The sequence below is a fragment of the Equus caballus genome, chromosome 13 (genome assembly GCF_041296265.1).
Source record: "Equus caballus isolate H_3958 breed thoroughbred chromosome 13, TB-T2T, whole genome shotgun sequence".
NCBI classification, from domain to species: Eukaryota; Metazoa; Chordata; class Mammalia; order Perissodactyla; family Equidae; genus Equus; species Equus caballus.
In genome coordinates, this window is record NC_091696.1 from 34,285,750 (window position 1) to 34,304,342 (window position 18,593).

General features: G+C 48.7%; 1 protein-coding gene and 1 long non-coding RNA gene across 2 annotated transcripts in view; one reads left to right on the forward strand and one right to left on the reverse strand.

Annotated features, from left to right (window-relative positions):
- Nucleotides 1–1,469: 1,469 nt before the first annotated feature.
- Nucleotides 1,470–2,323, forward strand: LOC138917157 (uncharacterized). The gene is made up of 2 exons (XR_011424715.1): nt 1,470–1,587; nt 2,189–2,323. It is a non-coding gene; the product is annotated as an uncharacterized lncRNA (long non-coding RNA).
- Nucleotides 2,324–2,824: 501 nt separating this feature from the next.
- Nucleotides 2,825–18,593, reverse strand: part of CACNG3 (calcium voltage-gated channel auxiliary subunit gamma 3) — an 80,317-nt gene continuing 64,548 nt past the window's right edge. The window contains exons 2-4 of the mRNA XM_001501201.5: nt 13,320–13,403; nt 8,312–8,452; nt 2,825–3,876 (exon numbers count right to left, since the gene is read on the reverse strand). Of these exons, the coding sequence (XP_001501251.1) occupies nt 3,365–3,876; nt 8,312–8,452; nt 13,320–13,403 (737 nt within the window). The 3' untranslated portion in view covers nt 2,825–3,364. The remainder of the gene's footprint in view (nt 3,877–8,311; nt 8,453–13,319; nt 13,404–18,593) is intronic.

Consider the following 18,593-nt stretch of genomic DNA (forward strand, 5'->3'; position numbering starts at 1 on the left):
AGACGGGAGGTAGGATGCTGCTGGGCCAGAAATGAGTGAGCCGGGAAAGGGAGGGGAACAGCCTTTGAGGAGAAGGGGAACTCAGAAAGGAGCAAGAGATCAGAGAAGTGTGGCTGGGAAAGCTTAGTGACGGGCTGTTGCATCTGCTCGGAGGCACGAGGAAGTGCTTTCTGTCTCTCTGCAAGTTTCAACACCTGTCCCATGAGTTTAACAATAGCACTGATCTCAAAGGTTAGGCTTGAATGAGACAAAATCAGGGAGGGTCACGGTACATTGCTTGGCACACACAGTGGGGGCCCAGTGAATGTGAACACTCTTCAGAGGGGTTGGGACCACAAGGACTGCCCGGGGTCCTGGCTGGGAACCGGGAGTGGTAATATTAATGTTTATTTGGTGCCAGCCAGCTTGGGCCAGCTGAGCAGTCTTCAGGCAAAGGCACTTGGAGGGCCCACGTGCCAGAGCCCTGGAGGGAGCAGACTGAGATGGTGCGGGGGTCCTCCCAGGGGTCAGGCGCCTACGTCTCTCCTCCAGCTCTCTGGCCTTTGCAGAAGAGCTTTGACCTGGGTCTCCAGAGCAGGCGTCCCGCTAGTTAAGCCCCTGGGACCCTTCTTTCCATGCTCCATCAGCGACCCAGATGCCCTGTGGTTGACGAAGTCCTAGTTCCCAGGGCTGCAGGTTGCTGCATCTGCCGCTTCACCACTGCTCGTCACCTTTTTGCTCCATCTCTCAGATCCTCCCCTCTCCAAGGTGCCTGGAGCCGCTTTGGGGACGAGACAACTCGAGGTGACATGGCGCAGGATTAGAGGCATGAAGCCCACAGAGGGAAGGATGTTCCCTTTTGCTCCTCCTTTGATCTCTCTGATTAAGCACCTTCTCTGGTGCTAGACTGTCTTATCTTTAACACCTTTCTAACACTTCGGTTGTATCTTTTTTACAAAGAGCAGGCAGCCGGCCTTCAGCTTACAATAGGCAGCAGCCAGAATATGGCTTGATTGTTTTGTTTTTGTTGTATTTATTTTCCCAGTTACTACTTGCTTATGGCAAGTAATTCAGTTTTCTTTTCACAGTAGTGATATAAAGTTCACTTTCAAAATATGTTTATTGAAGTAAAAAGCGAGTCAATTTAAAGAGAAACATGAGATACATAACTGTTGATGTGGTGTGTGGATATGAAACACTTCACAAGGGTCGTACGCAGATGACCGAGGTTGGGAAAATGCTGGAAGAGTGAAGAAGCCTGTCAAGTGTGGAACCAGAGCTTCCCTATAAGCGCCGGCTCTGCTCATTAGCACCCAAGACACTTACTCTCTTTGAGCCTCTATTTCCTCATCTGCCAAAATGCAGACAATAATTCCTACTGTGTGGGGGGTTGTTTTAAGGATTCGATGAGGTCATTTGATGTCTGTGAGTGTGGTTTGCTTGCGATGAATCTTAAGTGTTAAACAAAATGAATTGTTGCTAGTTTGAACTCTGCAATCAAATTCACCAGGTGCATGTGGACAGTGGCCAGCTTCCCAGGACTTCCATCCCACAGTGGGGCTGAAATCTGGGCAAATCGGGAAGCTCCCTTGCCTCATTTCCTCCTAGGTAAATGGGGATGGTACTGGGAGGATTAAACCATGACATGAGTGCACAGTGCTAGGACACAGCCCGGTACAAGCGATGTTGGGTCAGTGTGAGCTCTTACAACTGTAACTCTGCCCCCAGAGTGACTGGAATCCTATGTGGCTCAGCTCCCTGGAGCTGTGAAATACTGGGTGTGTGCCAAAAGCACTCCAGGAAGTCGGGGTTGGCAGAGGTGACGACGTGGGCCTCTCATGCTTTCTGATATTGAATATTCAAAATATCCAACTGTCCTTCCACTCTCCCCGGGGAGCCAGAGCCGGCACAGAGCGCCCTCCTCCCCTCCTGTGCCATGTGGAATAGCTCCCGTTTAGCTTTCATCTTCCTGCAACAGCGCTTGCTGCGGACTATATTGTGTCCTCCCCAGATCCACGTGTTGAAGCCTTACCTCTCAACGTGGTGGTATTTGGAGACAGGGCTTTTGGGAGATAATTAGGGTTAGATGAGGCCATGAGGGTGGGGCCCCCATGATGGGACTGGTGGTTTTATAAGAAGAGGAAAAGAGAGCTTAATCGCGTGCACGCGCACACGCACACACACACTTTCTCTCTCTCCTCCATATGAGGACATAGCAAGAAGACCGCGTCTACAAGCCAAGAAGAGAGCTCCCACCAGGAGCCCAATCTCTGGCTCCTTGGTCTTGGACTTTCCAGCCTCTAGAACCGTGAGAAATAAATGTCTGTTGTTTAAGCCCCCCTGACAAGTGGTATTTTCTTACAGCAGTCTGAGCTGACTAAGACAATGCTAACTCTGCCTGGAATCCTCCCCAGGTTAAAAAAGATATATGGATTATTTCCAAAGTGCTAATCCTTTTACACGCGACATTGTACTGAAGCCTCACGACTCTATGGAGGAGAGTACTGTTACTGTGTCCCATTTGACAGATGAGGAGACTGAGGCTTGAAGTTTAGGTGGACTTGCCCGGGGTCCCAGAGCTGCTGTGTGCCAGAGCCAGATTTTGAACACCAGCATTCACACGCCCACCCCCAGCTAGCCTCCAGCCATTCGGATGAGGGACACACCCACCCTGATATGGGCAAGAGCACCTTGCTGGCCTCAAGGGGTGCAGGGGGATCCTTCCTAGTGGCCCGAGTGTGGATGAGCAAAGCCCAGCTTCCACCACAGAGATGAGCCAGCTGGATGACAGGGCAGTGAGTTTGTGCAGACGTACCCAGAAGAACACCACTCCCAGCTCCATTGGTTACGACAAGGCAAAACCTTTAATAACATGAGTGCTTATTACATTAGCTGCTTCGGGGCTCTGACATCTTTGATTTCTGGTCATGTTTTTCTAACACGTAAAGGTGAATGCCTCCCTCAGGGCCACCTGGGTGGTTGGTAGCTCGAGGATTTGTGTGAGTAGACAATGGGGACAACTCTGCACACGCCTCCTGGGGATTCAGGGATCCCCACCCCCAGCCACCACCTGTGACTTTGAGTGAAGTCCTCTTCCAACGAGGGAAGAATGTGGAGGTCCTTCCAGTAAAGAAGGAAGAGAGGAAAACATCTGGCACAGATACACAAAGAGGGGAATGACATCATGGGTTTGGCTTGAAAGTTGGGGAGGAACAGAGGGGTTAGGACTTGGAGGGCGAGGGGCAAAGTGTGGGAGAGAGCTGAGTCCATTTGGTTTCATTCTTTGTAAAAAGTAATACCATCACGAGGACCATGCCATGCAACCTCGGAGACACCTCTGTACGCTTCCCCCAAGGCTGTGCAGGGGCAGAGGGCAGAGGTCAGTTCAGACCGGCGTGGTGCGCCTGTTGGCCGGATTATTATGCAGCGAATCTTTGAATTCTTTGGGCGTGGAATTATGGAACTGTAGAAAAGCGTGGTCCCGGTCAGAGTTGAGGAGGGTCCCCATGGTGATCTTTGAGGGGTCCCGGGAGAGGGTGAACATTGAGATGTCAGTGGAAGGGATGGTGTGGAAGCCTTTGCTGATGGGGGACAGGTCTCGGGATCTGGGCTCCGTGGAGCGAGAACTTGACCGCCTCCGGAATCTATACCTGTAGGGTGGAAGGCGGGCAAAAGTAGATTTCTTCAGGAGCTCCGAGTGGGATTTGGCACGTAGCTGCTGATGTTTTTCTATATAGATGTGCACGGCGACGACACCCACAATTTCCGCGATGATGAAAGAGAAGGCTCCGAAATAAAAGGACCAGCCATAGGAGTAGCTTTTTTTGGAGTCTCGCTGCCCGGGGTCTCCGGCATTGGCTGATATATAAACTATGATGCCGATGATGTTGCTTAACCCTAAGAGAAGGGAAAAGAAAAATACGTCTTTTAGAAAGCTCAGAGGTAACTGTCATTTTTAGTCTTGAAATATTTATAGAGAATGTGGAGGTAACAGGGAGAGAGGAGAATGGATTCATGGCCAGGAAATCCACCCGCTGAGCTCCTGTCGCATGGTCTGTCTCCTGGGAAATGAAGAATTCCAGGGCTCCGTCCCAGGCGTTGTGCGTTCAGCGGAAGAATACATCCCACCCCTACAGCAAATGCAGCAGACTCAGAATGCGGGTATTTTCCCTTAAAAGCAATTCATTCCATCAAAACTTAATCTTCAGCACTAAGTCATGAGAAGGATAAAATAAAGGCGCTACAGGTCCCTGGCCTCGAGTTCTTCACCATTAGTAGGAGAGACTGACATAGAAATGCAATTATAGCAAAATACAGTGAGAGCTCTCCCAGAGACACATGTAAAATGGCTCGGGAGCAAAGGGAGCGAGAATGACTAAGCCACCTCTCTTTGAAGACAAGGTGACATTTGAGCTGGATCCTGAATTGAATAGGGGTGAGCCAGGAGATGAAAGGCTATTGACTATGGAGTGTGAGAGAAGGAATTGAGAATGACTTGCTAGGGTTCTGGCTTGGATGATGGGGAGGTTGGTGGCATCTTGAGCTAAATAAGAGGCAGCAGAGAGAAGAGGTTTAGAGAAGAGGAGATATTTGGATACAGCAAGTAGGAAGTGGTTATCAAGAGTGCAAATGTGGCTGTCCAGGGGACATATATGGGTCTGCAGGTGCAGTCTGGTTACTGACGAGCCTGTGGCTGGGACAGTAGCTTACCAAGTCTTTGCATCTGCACAGGACAAGATAATGCTTTAGATTAGCTGTTGTACAAGCATCAGGAATTGGGGAAGATGAAGCTGTTGTCCCCAAAAGGCAATGCCTGCGGACTTAGTGTTCCCAAGGGCCAGCGGAATAGCACTGGAAACAGCTGCCCAGTCAGCCGGAGAGGAATTGATTCTCTAAGGAGTAGTAAGGAGAAACGATAGAACCTGAGAGCTCAGGGGCTGTGCTCATCTCTGACCACCTTTCTCGTATTATTGCTCCAAAGGCAAAATGTCTGTTTTTGTCCTTCTGCTTCAAGGGCCTCATCTGGGCCTTGATACCAACCGTGACTCAGGGAGGTTGGGACATCAGCTGGAATCTCCTTGCCTCCAAATTTAGGCCACCTGTGGGGTAGTGCTAAATGGAGTCTGTTCCTGGCACCAGTTGGCAAATGACCATTTCCAGGGGCCTTCTGAGTACCCCCTCTTTTCCTCGAATGCTCCATACTCTTCCTGGGGATCCCCAAGATCTCCCCATAGTCCAGCAACCCAAGGGTTAAAGCCGGGCATAGCAGGAGCCTGTGGACTCTGCTCCAGTGCCGCCACTCTGATTGGCCAGTGCACAAGCACTAAGGGGAATTAATACTTTGCATGTGATCCCTGGCCATACTCCATCTAGGACTTGCCCTGGAGGGCAGCGCTGGAGTCTGCTTCTGCCCTGTCTCCTCTTGGCCTGACCCAGCTCAGTCATTCAGCAGGTAGACAGCGCGTTTTAATCACTGAGCTATTCCTTAATATGTGGGTTGACACAGCCGGCCCAGTGTCAGGCTGCAGGAAACCACAGGATGAAAAATGGCTCCTCTTTCTGGAGTGTCAATTTGGCTTGAAGATTAGTAAGGAAGACACATTCTTTTATATTAAAATGAACATGGATATAATAAGGAGGTGAGAGCAGAATTCACATGAATTTTTAAGTGTAAAGGAGAGACTGACTTCAAAGACATTTCAGCTCACGGAAGGCGGCTTCTAGCGATGCCCCCTGACTCCCCAGGGCCAGCTTTTCTCTCTCCTCTGCCAGCAGGGAAATTTTGGTGGCAAAGTTTGGGAAGCCCCCAAAGGGAGTCTTGCCGGGGAAAAAGTAAACGAAGAAGTTCAAAGAGAAGCTCAGATGTCAGCCCAGGCGAAAGGAGGCAGGAAGCCAGATGAGTTGCCATCTATTTATAGGGCACTCACTATGAACCAGGCAGTGTGCGGAGTCTTTATGAGCATCATCGCAATCCTTGCAACGGGCCCACTTTAAAAAGATTACCCCTTTTTACAGACAAGGAAACTGAGGCACAGAGAAGATAACTTCCCAAGTTTACACAGCTAGGACATAGTGAGGTGGGATTTGAACCCAGGACTGTCTCTTAGCCACGGCTACGTTTAGATTTCAGTAACAAAGCTTAGGAAGAACAAGGTATAAGCGGGCAATTGCTGCCTCCCAGCCACCAGACAGTCGGCTCCCTGCGGGCAGGCCTTGGCTGGTTTTGTTCATTGCCACAGCCCCATCCCCTAGGCAGAGCCTGACCCAGAGCAAGACTGCAGTGCATATTTGTTGAATGAGTGAACGAATTGAATCGGCCCAAGAATTAAGTGGTACCATTTGTATAGTAACAGTTACTGTGTGCTAGGAGCAGTTCCGGGCACGTTACACATACCAACTCATTTAATCCTCTCCACAGCCTGAAGAGGTAGAGCCATTATTAGCCCCATTTTTCAGATGAGGAAATTGAGGCACAGAGAGGTCAAGAGACTTGCCCGAGTTTACACAGCTGGGAAGTAGTAGAGGCAAAATTTGCACCAGGCAGCCTGGCTTCAGAGCCTGTGCTCTCCAACATCGTGCACGGTGCCTGGCACACAGTCGGTGCTCAGTAAAGGGTTGTTGATTGCTTGCAGGAAACCACAGAACCTTACAACAGCTGAGCGAAAAAGAGCCTTAGAAAGTGCTGAGTCCTCCAAAACTTTCATTTTATAGGTGGAAAAACTAAAGCTGTTCAGGTCTTCCAGGAGATGTGTGTGTGCAGGGGCGGGGAGTCCATGAACAGACCCCAAGCTTCTGGCTTCTCCTCGGGGCTTTCGCCACCTGCTCCTCGTGTGTCCCAGTTCTCGTGTGTCTGATCTACCTGCCATCTCTCAGAACAGCCCTGTGAGAAGAAAGCTGTGACACTCTCTTCCCTAACAATCCCCTTGGGGGACAAAATAATGATCTTCTCTTGTTTGGGAAACCCGCACGTCAGCACAACACATCCTCCTCTGGGTCAGTCAGAGCCCAGGAGGTCTGGACGGGCTGCCAGCGACTAGAACGTGACTCCAAGCCACACAAGTCCCTGGGTTACCATCTGTCCACACAAAGCGTGGTCCGGGGCCACAGCCACCTTTGGGGTGACCACATGCCTGTGGCAAGATGGCAGCTTTCTCCCTGGTCTGTTGCTGGAGTCTGTTCCCAGAGACTCAGAGCTGGATGCGGTCCAGCTTCCTCATTTCACGGAGCGGGCAACAGTGGGGCCAGAAGCCGAGCAAGATCGTAGAGGGGCCAGGGCTTCAGACTTTGGAACTACAGATATTGTTGCTGCTTTTCCAGTACTGGAAAATAATACTGTGCTTTTTATGTTCAGCCTCCTTCCAACAACCCTGTGTAGTAGGTACTCTGATTATTTCCCAATTTACATCAAGGAAACCAAGTCACAGGGAGTTGGTAGTGTTCCCAAGGCCCCACAGGTGGAGCCGGTGGGCAAGTCCAGGGGGTGAGGCCCTCTTACCCACCATGTGAGACTCTTCCCCATTGTTCCCTCCCCAAAAAATATCATGCCGTTATTGGGCAAAGTTTGAAGGTCATCACCAAGGTGTCAATTCCCCTTCTCCCCCACCCACCTTGCTCTTTGCTTCTCTAAAGCATTTCTTGCAGCTGGCATTGACTGAGGGGTGGGGTGGGAAGAGATGGCAAAGGGATGAACGGAGGGGAAAGAGGGGAAGACGAGGAGAGTGGAGGCGGGGTGCAGATGAAGAGGGGAGAGAGAAGGCAGAGACTAGGACCCCTTCCTGAAGCCTGTCTTGTCCTCTTGCCACCTCTTGCTCAGAGTCCTCCCTGAGAGCCTCTGGCGCTGCCCGCTTTTACCTTGTTCTGAGACATGTTTGAACAGTGTGAGGATTTGAGCGCTTGAGAAGCTGGGAACAGTACTTAACCAGCAAGCGCACGTCTCAAAGGGCCAGAGATAGTAGGTGAACATGACGAAGTGAACACAAAGTTGGACCCCTTTAAAGCACACTGAAGTAGTCTCAGGTTCACGCATTACACCGTATGTGCCCCCACCCCTCCATGTGCAAGCATATACACCCCCTCTCTTCTCAGTCACTCTCTCTCCCTCTCCGAGCTGACCTTGCCACCCTGCCTCCTCATCTCGCCATCACGCCACCCTGAGCTAGAGTGTCATCACCTTTGGTTCTACTTAAAGGCTTTGGGTCCTCCTTCTTAACACAAGTCAAACATTCTCTTGCTCTTTCCCTGGAGGGAACCCTCAATAGCATTGCTTTGTCCTCCTGGCCCTGGCTTGAGTTTGGTGTCTGTGAAGATCTCAGGGCTGGGGCCAGATGCTCACCTGCAGAGACAAAAAAGATGCCCGCGCTGAGGATGACGTTGTGTCTGCTGCGGTGGAACTCGCTGGCTGCCACGCAGAGCCCACCGAAGAAGAGCAGCGTGACGCTGAGGATGGGGAAGATACTGGAGGCCCTCACGGCCCCTGCGGAGAGAACAAGAGAGGGTTCGGCCTGCACCCCAGCCAGCCCCAGGACCAACCCCGCATGGGCATGGGGCTGCCGAGGGGAAAACAGCCCCCGAGCAGGGGGACAGAGCCGCAGCTCACATGGGCGTGAGACCAGTGCGGTCACTTGGGGCTCTGGGCTTGCAGTTAACGCTTGCAGTCACCGTCCTGCAATTCCTCATAATTTTATCTTTGAATTTGTCTTTTATAAGTAAGTCTGATGGGCCAATGGAGCACGCACTCGGGGCTTGGAGCCCGGACTTAAGTGCGACCCCACCTCCCTACCTCCCCTTCTCCTTGGAGTACGTTCTCAGCTGTCCACTCTCCCACCTAACCAGTGACCTCTGCCACGCTTTGCTCCTGGTGGGGGCTGGGCGTGGACACGAGTAGAATCAAGGTTGGGTGCAAGGCCCAGGTAATTTTGAGGCTACATACTCACCCCTCGAGTGTCCCTGTGCCCCAGGGATATGACATTAAATAGCAAATAAAAGACACCATAACAGGTCAAGAGAGAGATCCCAGACGAAACAAAAAAGCTTTTTTTGCCTGAATTTTGAACCAGGAGCCCGAGATCTTTGTTTTGCACTGGGCCCTGCAAATTACGTAGCCAGCCCTGCATCCAGGAGCTCCCATCCAATCACATGCTCTTCACCCAAATGCAGAATCTTTCCCACCACACACCTACATTTGCCTAGCACTGAGTCTGGCAATACACACTTAATATCCATTTAGTCACTGAATAAACAAACGAATTTATTTATTCATTCAACAATATTTATTGAGCACCTACTAAGTGCCAGGTGCTGTGCTGTGTCCTGGGAGACTAGTGGAAATGTCTAACAATCACAAGGGAACAGGAAGTCACTGAGAGCTGGAGCAGTGTCCTGGAGGCCCCTGTGTTAACTCTTTAGTTGCTGGATCACGGAGACACCCTAAGGTTCGGGGAGAGGGCTCCTACGGTGGGGATCCCAGTATTCACCCAACCAGTATAAGAGTATTTCCTAGTAGGCCCAGGCCAGAATACAGTTGAATAAATTCTGTGTTCACTGGTGTACAAGAGCTGAGGTCCCTGTCCTCACGGGGCTTGCATTCTAGTAGAGATGACAGGCAGGACCGGCTACATAGTTGGGAGGGCCCTGTGCAAAATGAAAATGCAAGGCCTCATGTTCCAAAATTATTAAGAATTTCAGGATGGCGACAGCAGAGCACTGAACCAAGTGTGGGCCCTTGTAAGGGCGGGCCCTGTGTGGCTGAGAGGGCCTGCAAGAACGAGGCTTGAGCTGACCGCGGCTCAGACTAGGGTGGTAGACTGGAGGTGGTGAGGTGTCGGAATCAGGATGTATCTCGAAGATACAGCCAACAGAATTGGCAATGGAATGTGAGAGAAAGGAGCTGAGAAGGACTCCCACGTCTGGTGCTCAGCCTCTGCGTGAACGGTGGTGCCCTTAGTGACACAGGGCATGTGCATGGGCGGGAGGAGCAGTGGCGGGTCGGTGCAGATTTAAGCCTGCGCGTTTATTGAGTTCTGCTGTGGCTCTAGCTCCAGCCGTCTCCGTTTGCTGCTGCGCGGCAGTGCTCATGCTTCAGCTGCAAAGCTCCTTCCACAGCGCCATGATGGGGTTTTCTCAGTCTCATGGAAAAAGTTTTCTGAAAGTTTGGTAACTGATTTAGCCAGTGAGGGTTGTCTGGGAGGGCCGATCGAGGAGAACTGGGGGTAGGGGCTGAGGCCACGCAGCGGGGAGGGTCTCAATGGAGAGAAGAGAATGGAAGAGTCCTTGCTTTTGCTTCAAGACGGCTGCCCCAAATTATGCAACCTTGGCGTCTGGGCTGACCAGGGTCCCAGTAACCGTGTCCCTCCTGCCCCTCTGCTGCGATGGTGGAGTTTTGGGAAGTGCTTCAACCTGCCTAGAAATGCTGATGGGAGAAGTGAGGCATGGGGAGACCCTGTCCCTGGGACCGTGATTAGGTCAGTCTCCATCCTGGTTTCAGGCCGGTCAGTCACTGCCCAGGAGTCCTGGGCCCAGGTCTGGCCTCTGGCCTGCCCTGCGCTGTCCTGCACATCTCTGCTACCACACAGGCTTGCAGGGGGCAGAGCTGGTCCCCTGTTCCTCTAGCCCCCAGGTCAAGGGGTGATCCCCGGGAAGCAAGCTTTGGGTCCTGGGTGGGCACATGGGCCCCGCTGTGGGTGTGCTTTATTTATAACTTCTAAATATTTACACGGATGACCTGTGGGTTTCCATTAGGACTTTGGCCCCAGGCCCCACAACTATCAGGGGTGAGTCTGCCTCCAATGGTTTCAAGCACTTGTTAGGAACTTGTGAACAAATGTTTAAAGTGATCATTTGCATTGTGTATTCAAAAGAAGTTGCTCAGATATTCAACATGATGAGTTCAATTGGTTAAAGGAGAGTACCCTTTTTTTAAATAATTTTTTTTATTTCAAAGTATGGCTAAAGGATGATTATGCCCAAAGGAAATGATCTGAATGTTGGAAGCTATTGAATTGTGTTGGTTGTGTGTATCTGAAATGTGTGACCATGAGCTGTGTAAACGTGGCTATTTCCCACTTGGTGCAGTAACCATTTGGCAACCAATTGGTGGCCCACTCTCCACCCCACAAATGAAACACGAACAGATCCTGTTAACTCTGGCTACAGGCGTCTGCCGCAGACAGGACATTCGCTGCTGCCATTTTCTCCTGAGCCAGTCGGGGTCTACGCAGGAATCCTTTTATCCCAGCGGACACGTGGTGGCTTCAGAACAAAAGGTTTTACTGTCTTGCTTCCCTGTTTCTCCTCCTCCTCCTCTGGGGCTAAGCTGGTGTCTTAGGGGTGGGGATGGAAGCCTGTTCAGTGTAATTCCACCACTGGTGTCTGAGCAGGGCTTGGCCCAGTCCAGGGCTATATATACTGTGGGGAGTCTCTAGTTAGCGGGACCTGCGGGCCGTTAAAACTTCCGCTATAGGTTTAAGCTGTAGCCAACCCAATAGCACAGGAGAAAGAGGAAATAGCAGAAAAACCAGTGTGCAGAATCCTGTCCCACTAGCACGTGGTCACAATGGCAGCACACACACTGGACAGGCCTGGAGACACCTGCAGGAACGTGCCCCCAGCCCTACATGGTAGGCTCAGGGATTCCAGAATTCCCAACAGGAAATTCATGTGCTCGTTAAGGTCCCTCCTTAACCTTAGCCTGATTCTGTGGCTAATGGTGAAGCCTGGGTGGGCCATGGTGAGGGTGCCCATCTTCCCAGAGGGGAGAAATGTATTTTGTCGGGAAAGCGATTGACCTCTCCAAAGAACTTAAAATCAGCTTTGCGAGTTGTAAAACAGAAGTCACAGCTCTGTTCAGTCACAGGGCAAACATCAAAATGTGTCATCAAATTAGGAGAGAAAAACTTTGGGCACGCTGGTCAAACCCACTGGTGATGACTTTGAGGAGGCCCAAGTAATTTATGTCATCCCCAAACTTTGGTCAAGCTACATGTCAACATGTGGCCTTTATTCCCCACAACGAATCTTTCTGAGCTGCTGGTATAAATCCTAGTAGATAGATAAGGACTGAAATGAGAGAAATGGTATGTTTATGTTTTAAAAATTAGCTTAAAAATGACTGTTTCTTTCAAATTGACCCCTGCACCATTGACATTGTCATGTGATTTAAGGCTCATATATAGACCCACAGTCCATCTGCAGACTAGCAGGCACGACTAGAGCTAAAAATCATTTTAATTGTAAAAACACTCTTCTTGAGCTATGAGTTACAAATATAATTTGAATAGGCCAATTTCTTAAAGTTTTTATTTATAATAGTAGTTAAGAAAAAAACCAAAATCTTACTTTAAACACTCCCTAATAGTAATTAGTCAATGCCTTAGAATTTTGCTTTTGAGTGAACTCGACACACATACTCATTGAAGAATTACACTTAAATTACATTAATCCCAAGTTCTCTCTGTGCCTGGATCAATGTCAGGCCCGTGTCTGCAGTTGGCCTTTGCTATTGCTCATCCCAAACCACGAAAAAGAGCTAACACACATGGCTTCATGACTCCATCCTGGCCCTGGGCTAAGGGCAACGTGCATGAGCTTATTTTATTTTCACGAGCTCGTCAGATGATGACATTATAATCTCCATTTCTGACTAGATAAAGAAAGCGAAGCAATGGAGAGGTAAACCAACATGGTCCAGGTCCGACCCAGCTGGCAGGGAGGGAGTCAGATCAGAGGAAAACCCGGGTCAACCAGAATCCAGAGCACTTGCTCTAAGCCACCACACTCTACTGCCTCCCACATGCTGCACTTGTGACAGTCCCGTGTCATATCCAGGTTACTGACCTTGGGACAATCCTAGGGAGACACTGGCCCTGCCCCAGTAGGATTGAAACTGGAGGGAAGTCAAAGAGAGGTGAACTTCAGTTGGCATTTATTCTCCCAGGCCTTGCCCCTTAGGACCTCACCCATTAGCACATCATCACCCATTAGCACCTCACCCATTGGCACTGTGCCCATTAGCACCTCAAATCGACCCCCTGGGGAAGGTGAAAGCTTGTATTCAAGTTGAAGAAAATCCCATAGATTTTCTGCTAAGCAGACTAAAAAGAACTTTTCAGGTTTGACTCACCTACTTTTTTTTTTTTTTTTTCTATTTCTAGTTCATTCGTATTAAAGACACTTAGACATCAGAACCACTCAAAGGTCTGTCTAGTAACCGAGGTCCCCGAAGCTCTTTTATAGGTGTCCATCTCTAGGGGCACGTATCAAGGAGCCTTCAGCTCAGAGGCAGCCTGGTGCCCACAGGGCACCCTTCCCTCCGCGAGGGGAGACCTCGGACGCTGGGAACTTACGCAGGAGATACTCAGCTGTGTCCTGTTCATAGTCAGCGTCTTCAGGGAAGTGATCGATTTTCTTGCATACTCCTCGGAAAGCCCCTGTGGAGACAAAGGCGGTCCTGAGCCAGGGGAGGAGAGAGAGGCCCTGAGGCCCAGCCTGGCTCCTCAGCCCCAAGGCGAAGAGCCTGGCTATTCTGGGCTGTGCATAGGGTGGCCCATCAGCATCATTCTTTGGGCACAAAAAGGAGACCAGCAGACGTCGGGAGGGTGGGGAAAGGAAAAGACTGGAATTCTCTGCTTTTTAGACTTGCATGCTGTTGGGATCTACTTAGCAGGGCAAAGAGCTATGAAGCATAAGCATCCATTATGAGGACTGTCTTGTCTGTTTTCTTTTTTCCCCAATTAATGAGGAGAAAGGGGAAAAGGAAGCAGAATTTATGTATATTAATTTATCTTCCCATTTTACAGATGGGGAAATGGCATAAGAATTTGGCTTCAGCTCACACAGGGAAGCAACAGAGCCACGATTCCAGTCAGGACCTGCTGAATCCGGGGCGTAGATTCCAGGCATGGATTCGGGAGGAGGCCAGTCTCCCCAGTAATGCCCACGTCTGCCTCAGCACCACCCCCTTCCCGCGCCCCCGGCCGAGGACCACAGCCTCTGTGCTCTGCTGTGTGGCCACTCCTTCAGGAGGCACAGAATTGTGCTAGTGCGTCTTGGGGAACCTGACTGTCAGCATTTTGCTTCCTTTTCTTTCTTTGCCATCAACCTGACTTAACTCATTGTGGGTGTTCGACAATCATTGTGGGTGTTTGCTAACTAGCCAATTAACCAATCTCTGGGGCAGCTAATGGCTCTGCCAGTTCTGATAAATGACAAACAATTTCAGAACTTCTCACCACAACACAGTATGAAATTATGCATTATTGTTCTTGTCCCTGCCCGTGGAGATGGCGTGGAGGTGAGGGGCAGCGTGGTGTCATGGACAGCGGACAGGGTTTAGAGTCACACAGAGCTGGCCTGATATTTCAGAGAAGTTACTGTAAGAATTAAATAAAGCAATAAATGAAGATGAGATAATTTTTTGCTAAGCTTTAATGAATAATGAATAATGGCCAACATTTTTTAAGTGCTTTCGATGGGCCAGGCACAGAGCTGAAAACTTATGTTGCTCCCCTTGCTTATTCTTGTCCACTGTCCTAGGAAGGATGGGCTATTAATACTGACATTTGATGATGAGGCAACCCAGGATCACAGAGGAGATCAAAGTGTCACAGCCGGACACTGGAGGAATCGGTATTTGAATACGGGCTTCCAAGCCTATGGTTTTCACCATTATACTATGAACAGTAGCCATTATTATTATATCTAGTATAATCTTATAATAATAAGAGTGCCATATATTTAACCCCTACTATAAGTAGGATCTAAGCCAGAGGCATTTCACAATAAATGCAATGCAGTATGAGAGCATCCTCTTGGTTCTGATTCTCTGCTCACCAGGCAAAGAATGGACTCCGAACCAAGAGGAGTCCTGGAGAGAGGACCTGCAGACTCAAGGAAATTGTTGGCAGAAAGACAAACTTATCAATATCTTCCTTGATATTGACAGAACGCCCTCCTTTTTCTTGTTTAGATTTTAGAGTTTGATTCACACATTCCTGTTTGTTTTTAAGGTCCATCCCCTTCCAGCTGGCTGGCTAGTAAATCATAAGAAGTCACACACGTTGAGCGCTTACCGGATACCGAGTGCTGTTCTGAGCACTTCGCATGGTTTACCCTTGTACCTGGTATCATGGTCCCTATTTTACAGATGAGGAAACCGAGGCATAGTGAAGCAGGTGATTTCCCCAAGGACGCAGCCATCAGTGGCGCACCCAGATGGAAGTCAGCCTGACTCCAACGCTACAGTTCCTACCGCAACTGTGAACCGCGCTCTCTTCAACAGGTTCTAGGGTTGGAAGCAAAATCCTTTGCCAAGTGGCTTTATGACAGTTTTGTGGTCCATCCGCTGCTATCTTTTGCGGCAATGAACTGGACTAGTGGTTTTTCCATCAACCATGCTTGTCCCACGATAGGCATCAGGGGCCGCTGAGCAGGGCAAGGGCGGTGGGCGTGGGACTGTTAGCTGTTTTACATACTCCACGAAAGATTTCCTAGGAAGGAAAGGTCCAGCTGAAGATGAGATTTGAACACGACTAAACCTGACCAGCCCGAACCGTGTGGGAACAAGGACCAACACGCATGCCTGCCTCTGCTTGTGAAATGGGCCCTACCCAAGGTGGCTTAAGGCAGCTTGAAACTGGTATCTAGAGCCAGCAAACACCAGTATCTCCTGCAGAAACAGTCATCAGTATTTAATGGTCTAAGGTAGCCCGCCACCTGTTTTTGCCCAGCCCACCAGCTAAGAATGGCTTTCGCATATTTAGAGGGTTGGAAAAAAATCAAAAGAAGAGTATTGTTTTATGACATGTAAAAAAAAACATGAAAATCAAATTTCAGCATATGTAAATAAAATCATATTGAAACACAGCCATGCCCATTTGTCTACGGCTTTCACGCTATCATAGCAGGCCCGAGTAGTTGCGGCAGAGACAGCAAAGCTGAAAACATTTACTATCTGGCTAAGGAAAATTTTACTGATGTCTGGTCTAAAGATCTCTGTGAGGTAGCACAAACTTGGTGAGGGCAAAAATGGAAAGCAAGGAGGAGTTTGGATCTTCCTAGGACTGGAGGATGTAATTCAGGCTGGTGTCTGAATTTTAGAAAAAAGTAGATAATGTTGGGTGTTTAGGGCAAATCTGGGTGTCTGAATGTTTTGTTCGGTGTTCTTGTTTGTTTATTTTGTTTTATTTTTTCCTGCAGTATTTTAGTGCATATTTAAAAAAAATTAAATATGTTGCTGCAATTTACAATTCATGATATAGCAGCTGAAAGCCTGACTTGCAGCTTCTCTTAAAAAATGGGGAACTCTGTCCCATATTTCCACGTGGAAACAATCCTGTGCCGCTGGATAGCAGCATCCCCCTTGAGACGAGCTCTCCAGTTGGCCAAAGTCCCCACCAGGCCCTAAGTCACTTGAGGTTCCTGTGGCGAATTACCTCTCCAGACCTCCGTTTCTTCTGCAGAACGAAGATAATAATGATCGCTTCATGGAACTGTCATGAGAACTAATGCAAGCTGTAAGAGTAGTCACGGTGCCAGTCACTGTTCTCAGCGATTTACTCATAACTCTGTTAATCCGACGACATAGAGCATTTAGTACCGTTCCTGGCACATAGTGAGAACTCAATAAATTACAGCTATTACTACCGTTGGTTTTAGTAGGTATTTTAGGACCGGAAGAGACACATTGGCGCCATGGCGAGATTTAAAGAAACAATATAAAAAGAAAAGGAGTGGAGAATTTCCCCAAGGAAGACTCCACTCTGAAAATGAAGCTGCTGGCACCCCAAGTCATACACTCATCAAAAAGTAAACTTGGCCTTGCGTGTAGGTAGCATATTGCTAGCTCCCAGAAATAACTCCTACTTAGCATTTCTGTATATTTCCTTCCAGGCTTTTTTTTCCCCCATGCTTTCACACACAAATGGTTTTAGAAAATTGGGATCATGCTGTTCTTCTTCTCCTACATTTTTCATGAGTATTTCCCCATATCAGTAAATCCAAGAAAAATAGGATGGGGTTGGACTTGCCCATGAACTGCAGAGGATGGAACCAAGAGAGATGTTGAAAATATATACAGTCATGCATCACTTAATGATGAGGATATGATCTGAGAAATGCATCTTTGGGTGATTTTGTCATTGTGCAAACATCACAGAGTGCACTTACACAAACCTAGATGGTATAGCCTGCTACACACCTAGGTTCTATGGATCTAATCTTACGGTATCGCCGACATATGTGTGGTCCGTTGTTGATGGAAATGTTTTTATGTGGCGCACGACTGTGCCCTGCAAGGATGAAGCCAGGATTCAGAGACAAGCACTGTCCTGGCTCAGTTGAAGCTAAGGCACTGGGGCAGAGAGAAGCAGAAAACAGGAACGTGGTAAACCATGAAGAGGATCAGTGGTGGTTGGTCTGGGAGACAGATCAGTGGTTACATGGGAGAGGCAAAGGGAACCCAGGATATGGCAGGTGTGGGAGCTGGGCTGTGAGAACTCATAGACCCCAGGACCCCAGGGAGAGGTTTGGGTGGAAGACAGAGTAAGGAGAGACTTCCCGAAGTGCTGAAGTCTAATTGCAGAGGCTGGCTTGATGATGACAACAGCCTCATCCTGGATAGAGAAATTGTGCTAATGGTTCCTCTCTGGCTCAGACAATGGAAGAATTCTTCCTTCCTACGAGGAAGGGCACCTTCTTTAAACCAACAATCCTTCTTACATGTCAAACCCTAGAAATATTCCAATTACAATCAAGAACGAGACAAGAATGCCCACCGTCGCCTCTATTATTTACCACTGTTCTACAAGTTCTGGTGCAAGAAGAAATAAAACAGAATTAAGAATTATAAGCAACAGAAAAATAGGATAAAATTACCATTTTTCTTCCAGGTGATAGAATAGCCTACTTGGGAAGCTGAAGGCAATTTGCTAGGAAAAATATTAGAATGAATGGAAGAGCTCCGTGAGGTGGCTTTTATAAGACATTAACCCATAAAATAAAGCTGTAATAACTGTCATTGTGGTACTGACATTTAAAAATAGCATTTATTAGGATATTTTTTCGATGCAGAGGAATATTATAAAGAAAATAAGAATAAGTCCATTATCTCATATGCAAATAATCCCTGTTAAATTAAAAGAATATATGTACGTAGTTAGAAAATTCAAGCAGTATAGAAAGACATAAGATTAAAAGGAGAAATGCTTCCCCACCACCAAAAACTCTCTCACCTGAGAACTCAGGAGCGTGATTTTCGTTAACTGATGTTGAGGGAAATCCTGTCTCAGCTGAGAGCTGAAGGTGAGTTAGAATTTAGTCAGAGTAAGGGTGGCGTGTTGCTTCAGGCAGAGTGGAATAGCACGTGTGATGGTGAGAGCGCGAGAGAGGGAGAGAGGGCCTCGTTTGGGAACTCAAGTAGTTGAGGGTGTTAGGAGGATTATGGTGGTTGGTCTGGGGAACAGATCCAGGGGTTACAGGTGAGAGGTGAAAGGTGATGGGAACCTGGAGTAGGGCACGTGTGGGAACTGGGCTACAAAGATTGGTTGATTCAGCCGTTGTCCTCCTCCCCTTCCTTCCTTCCCTTCTTTCTTTCCCCAAATTTATCAAACACCTCCAATGTA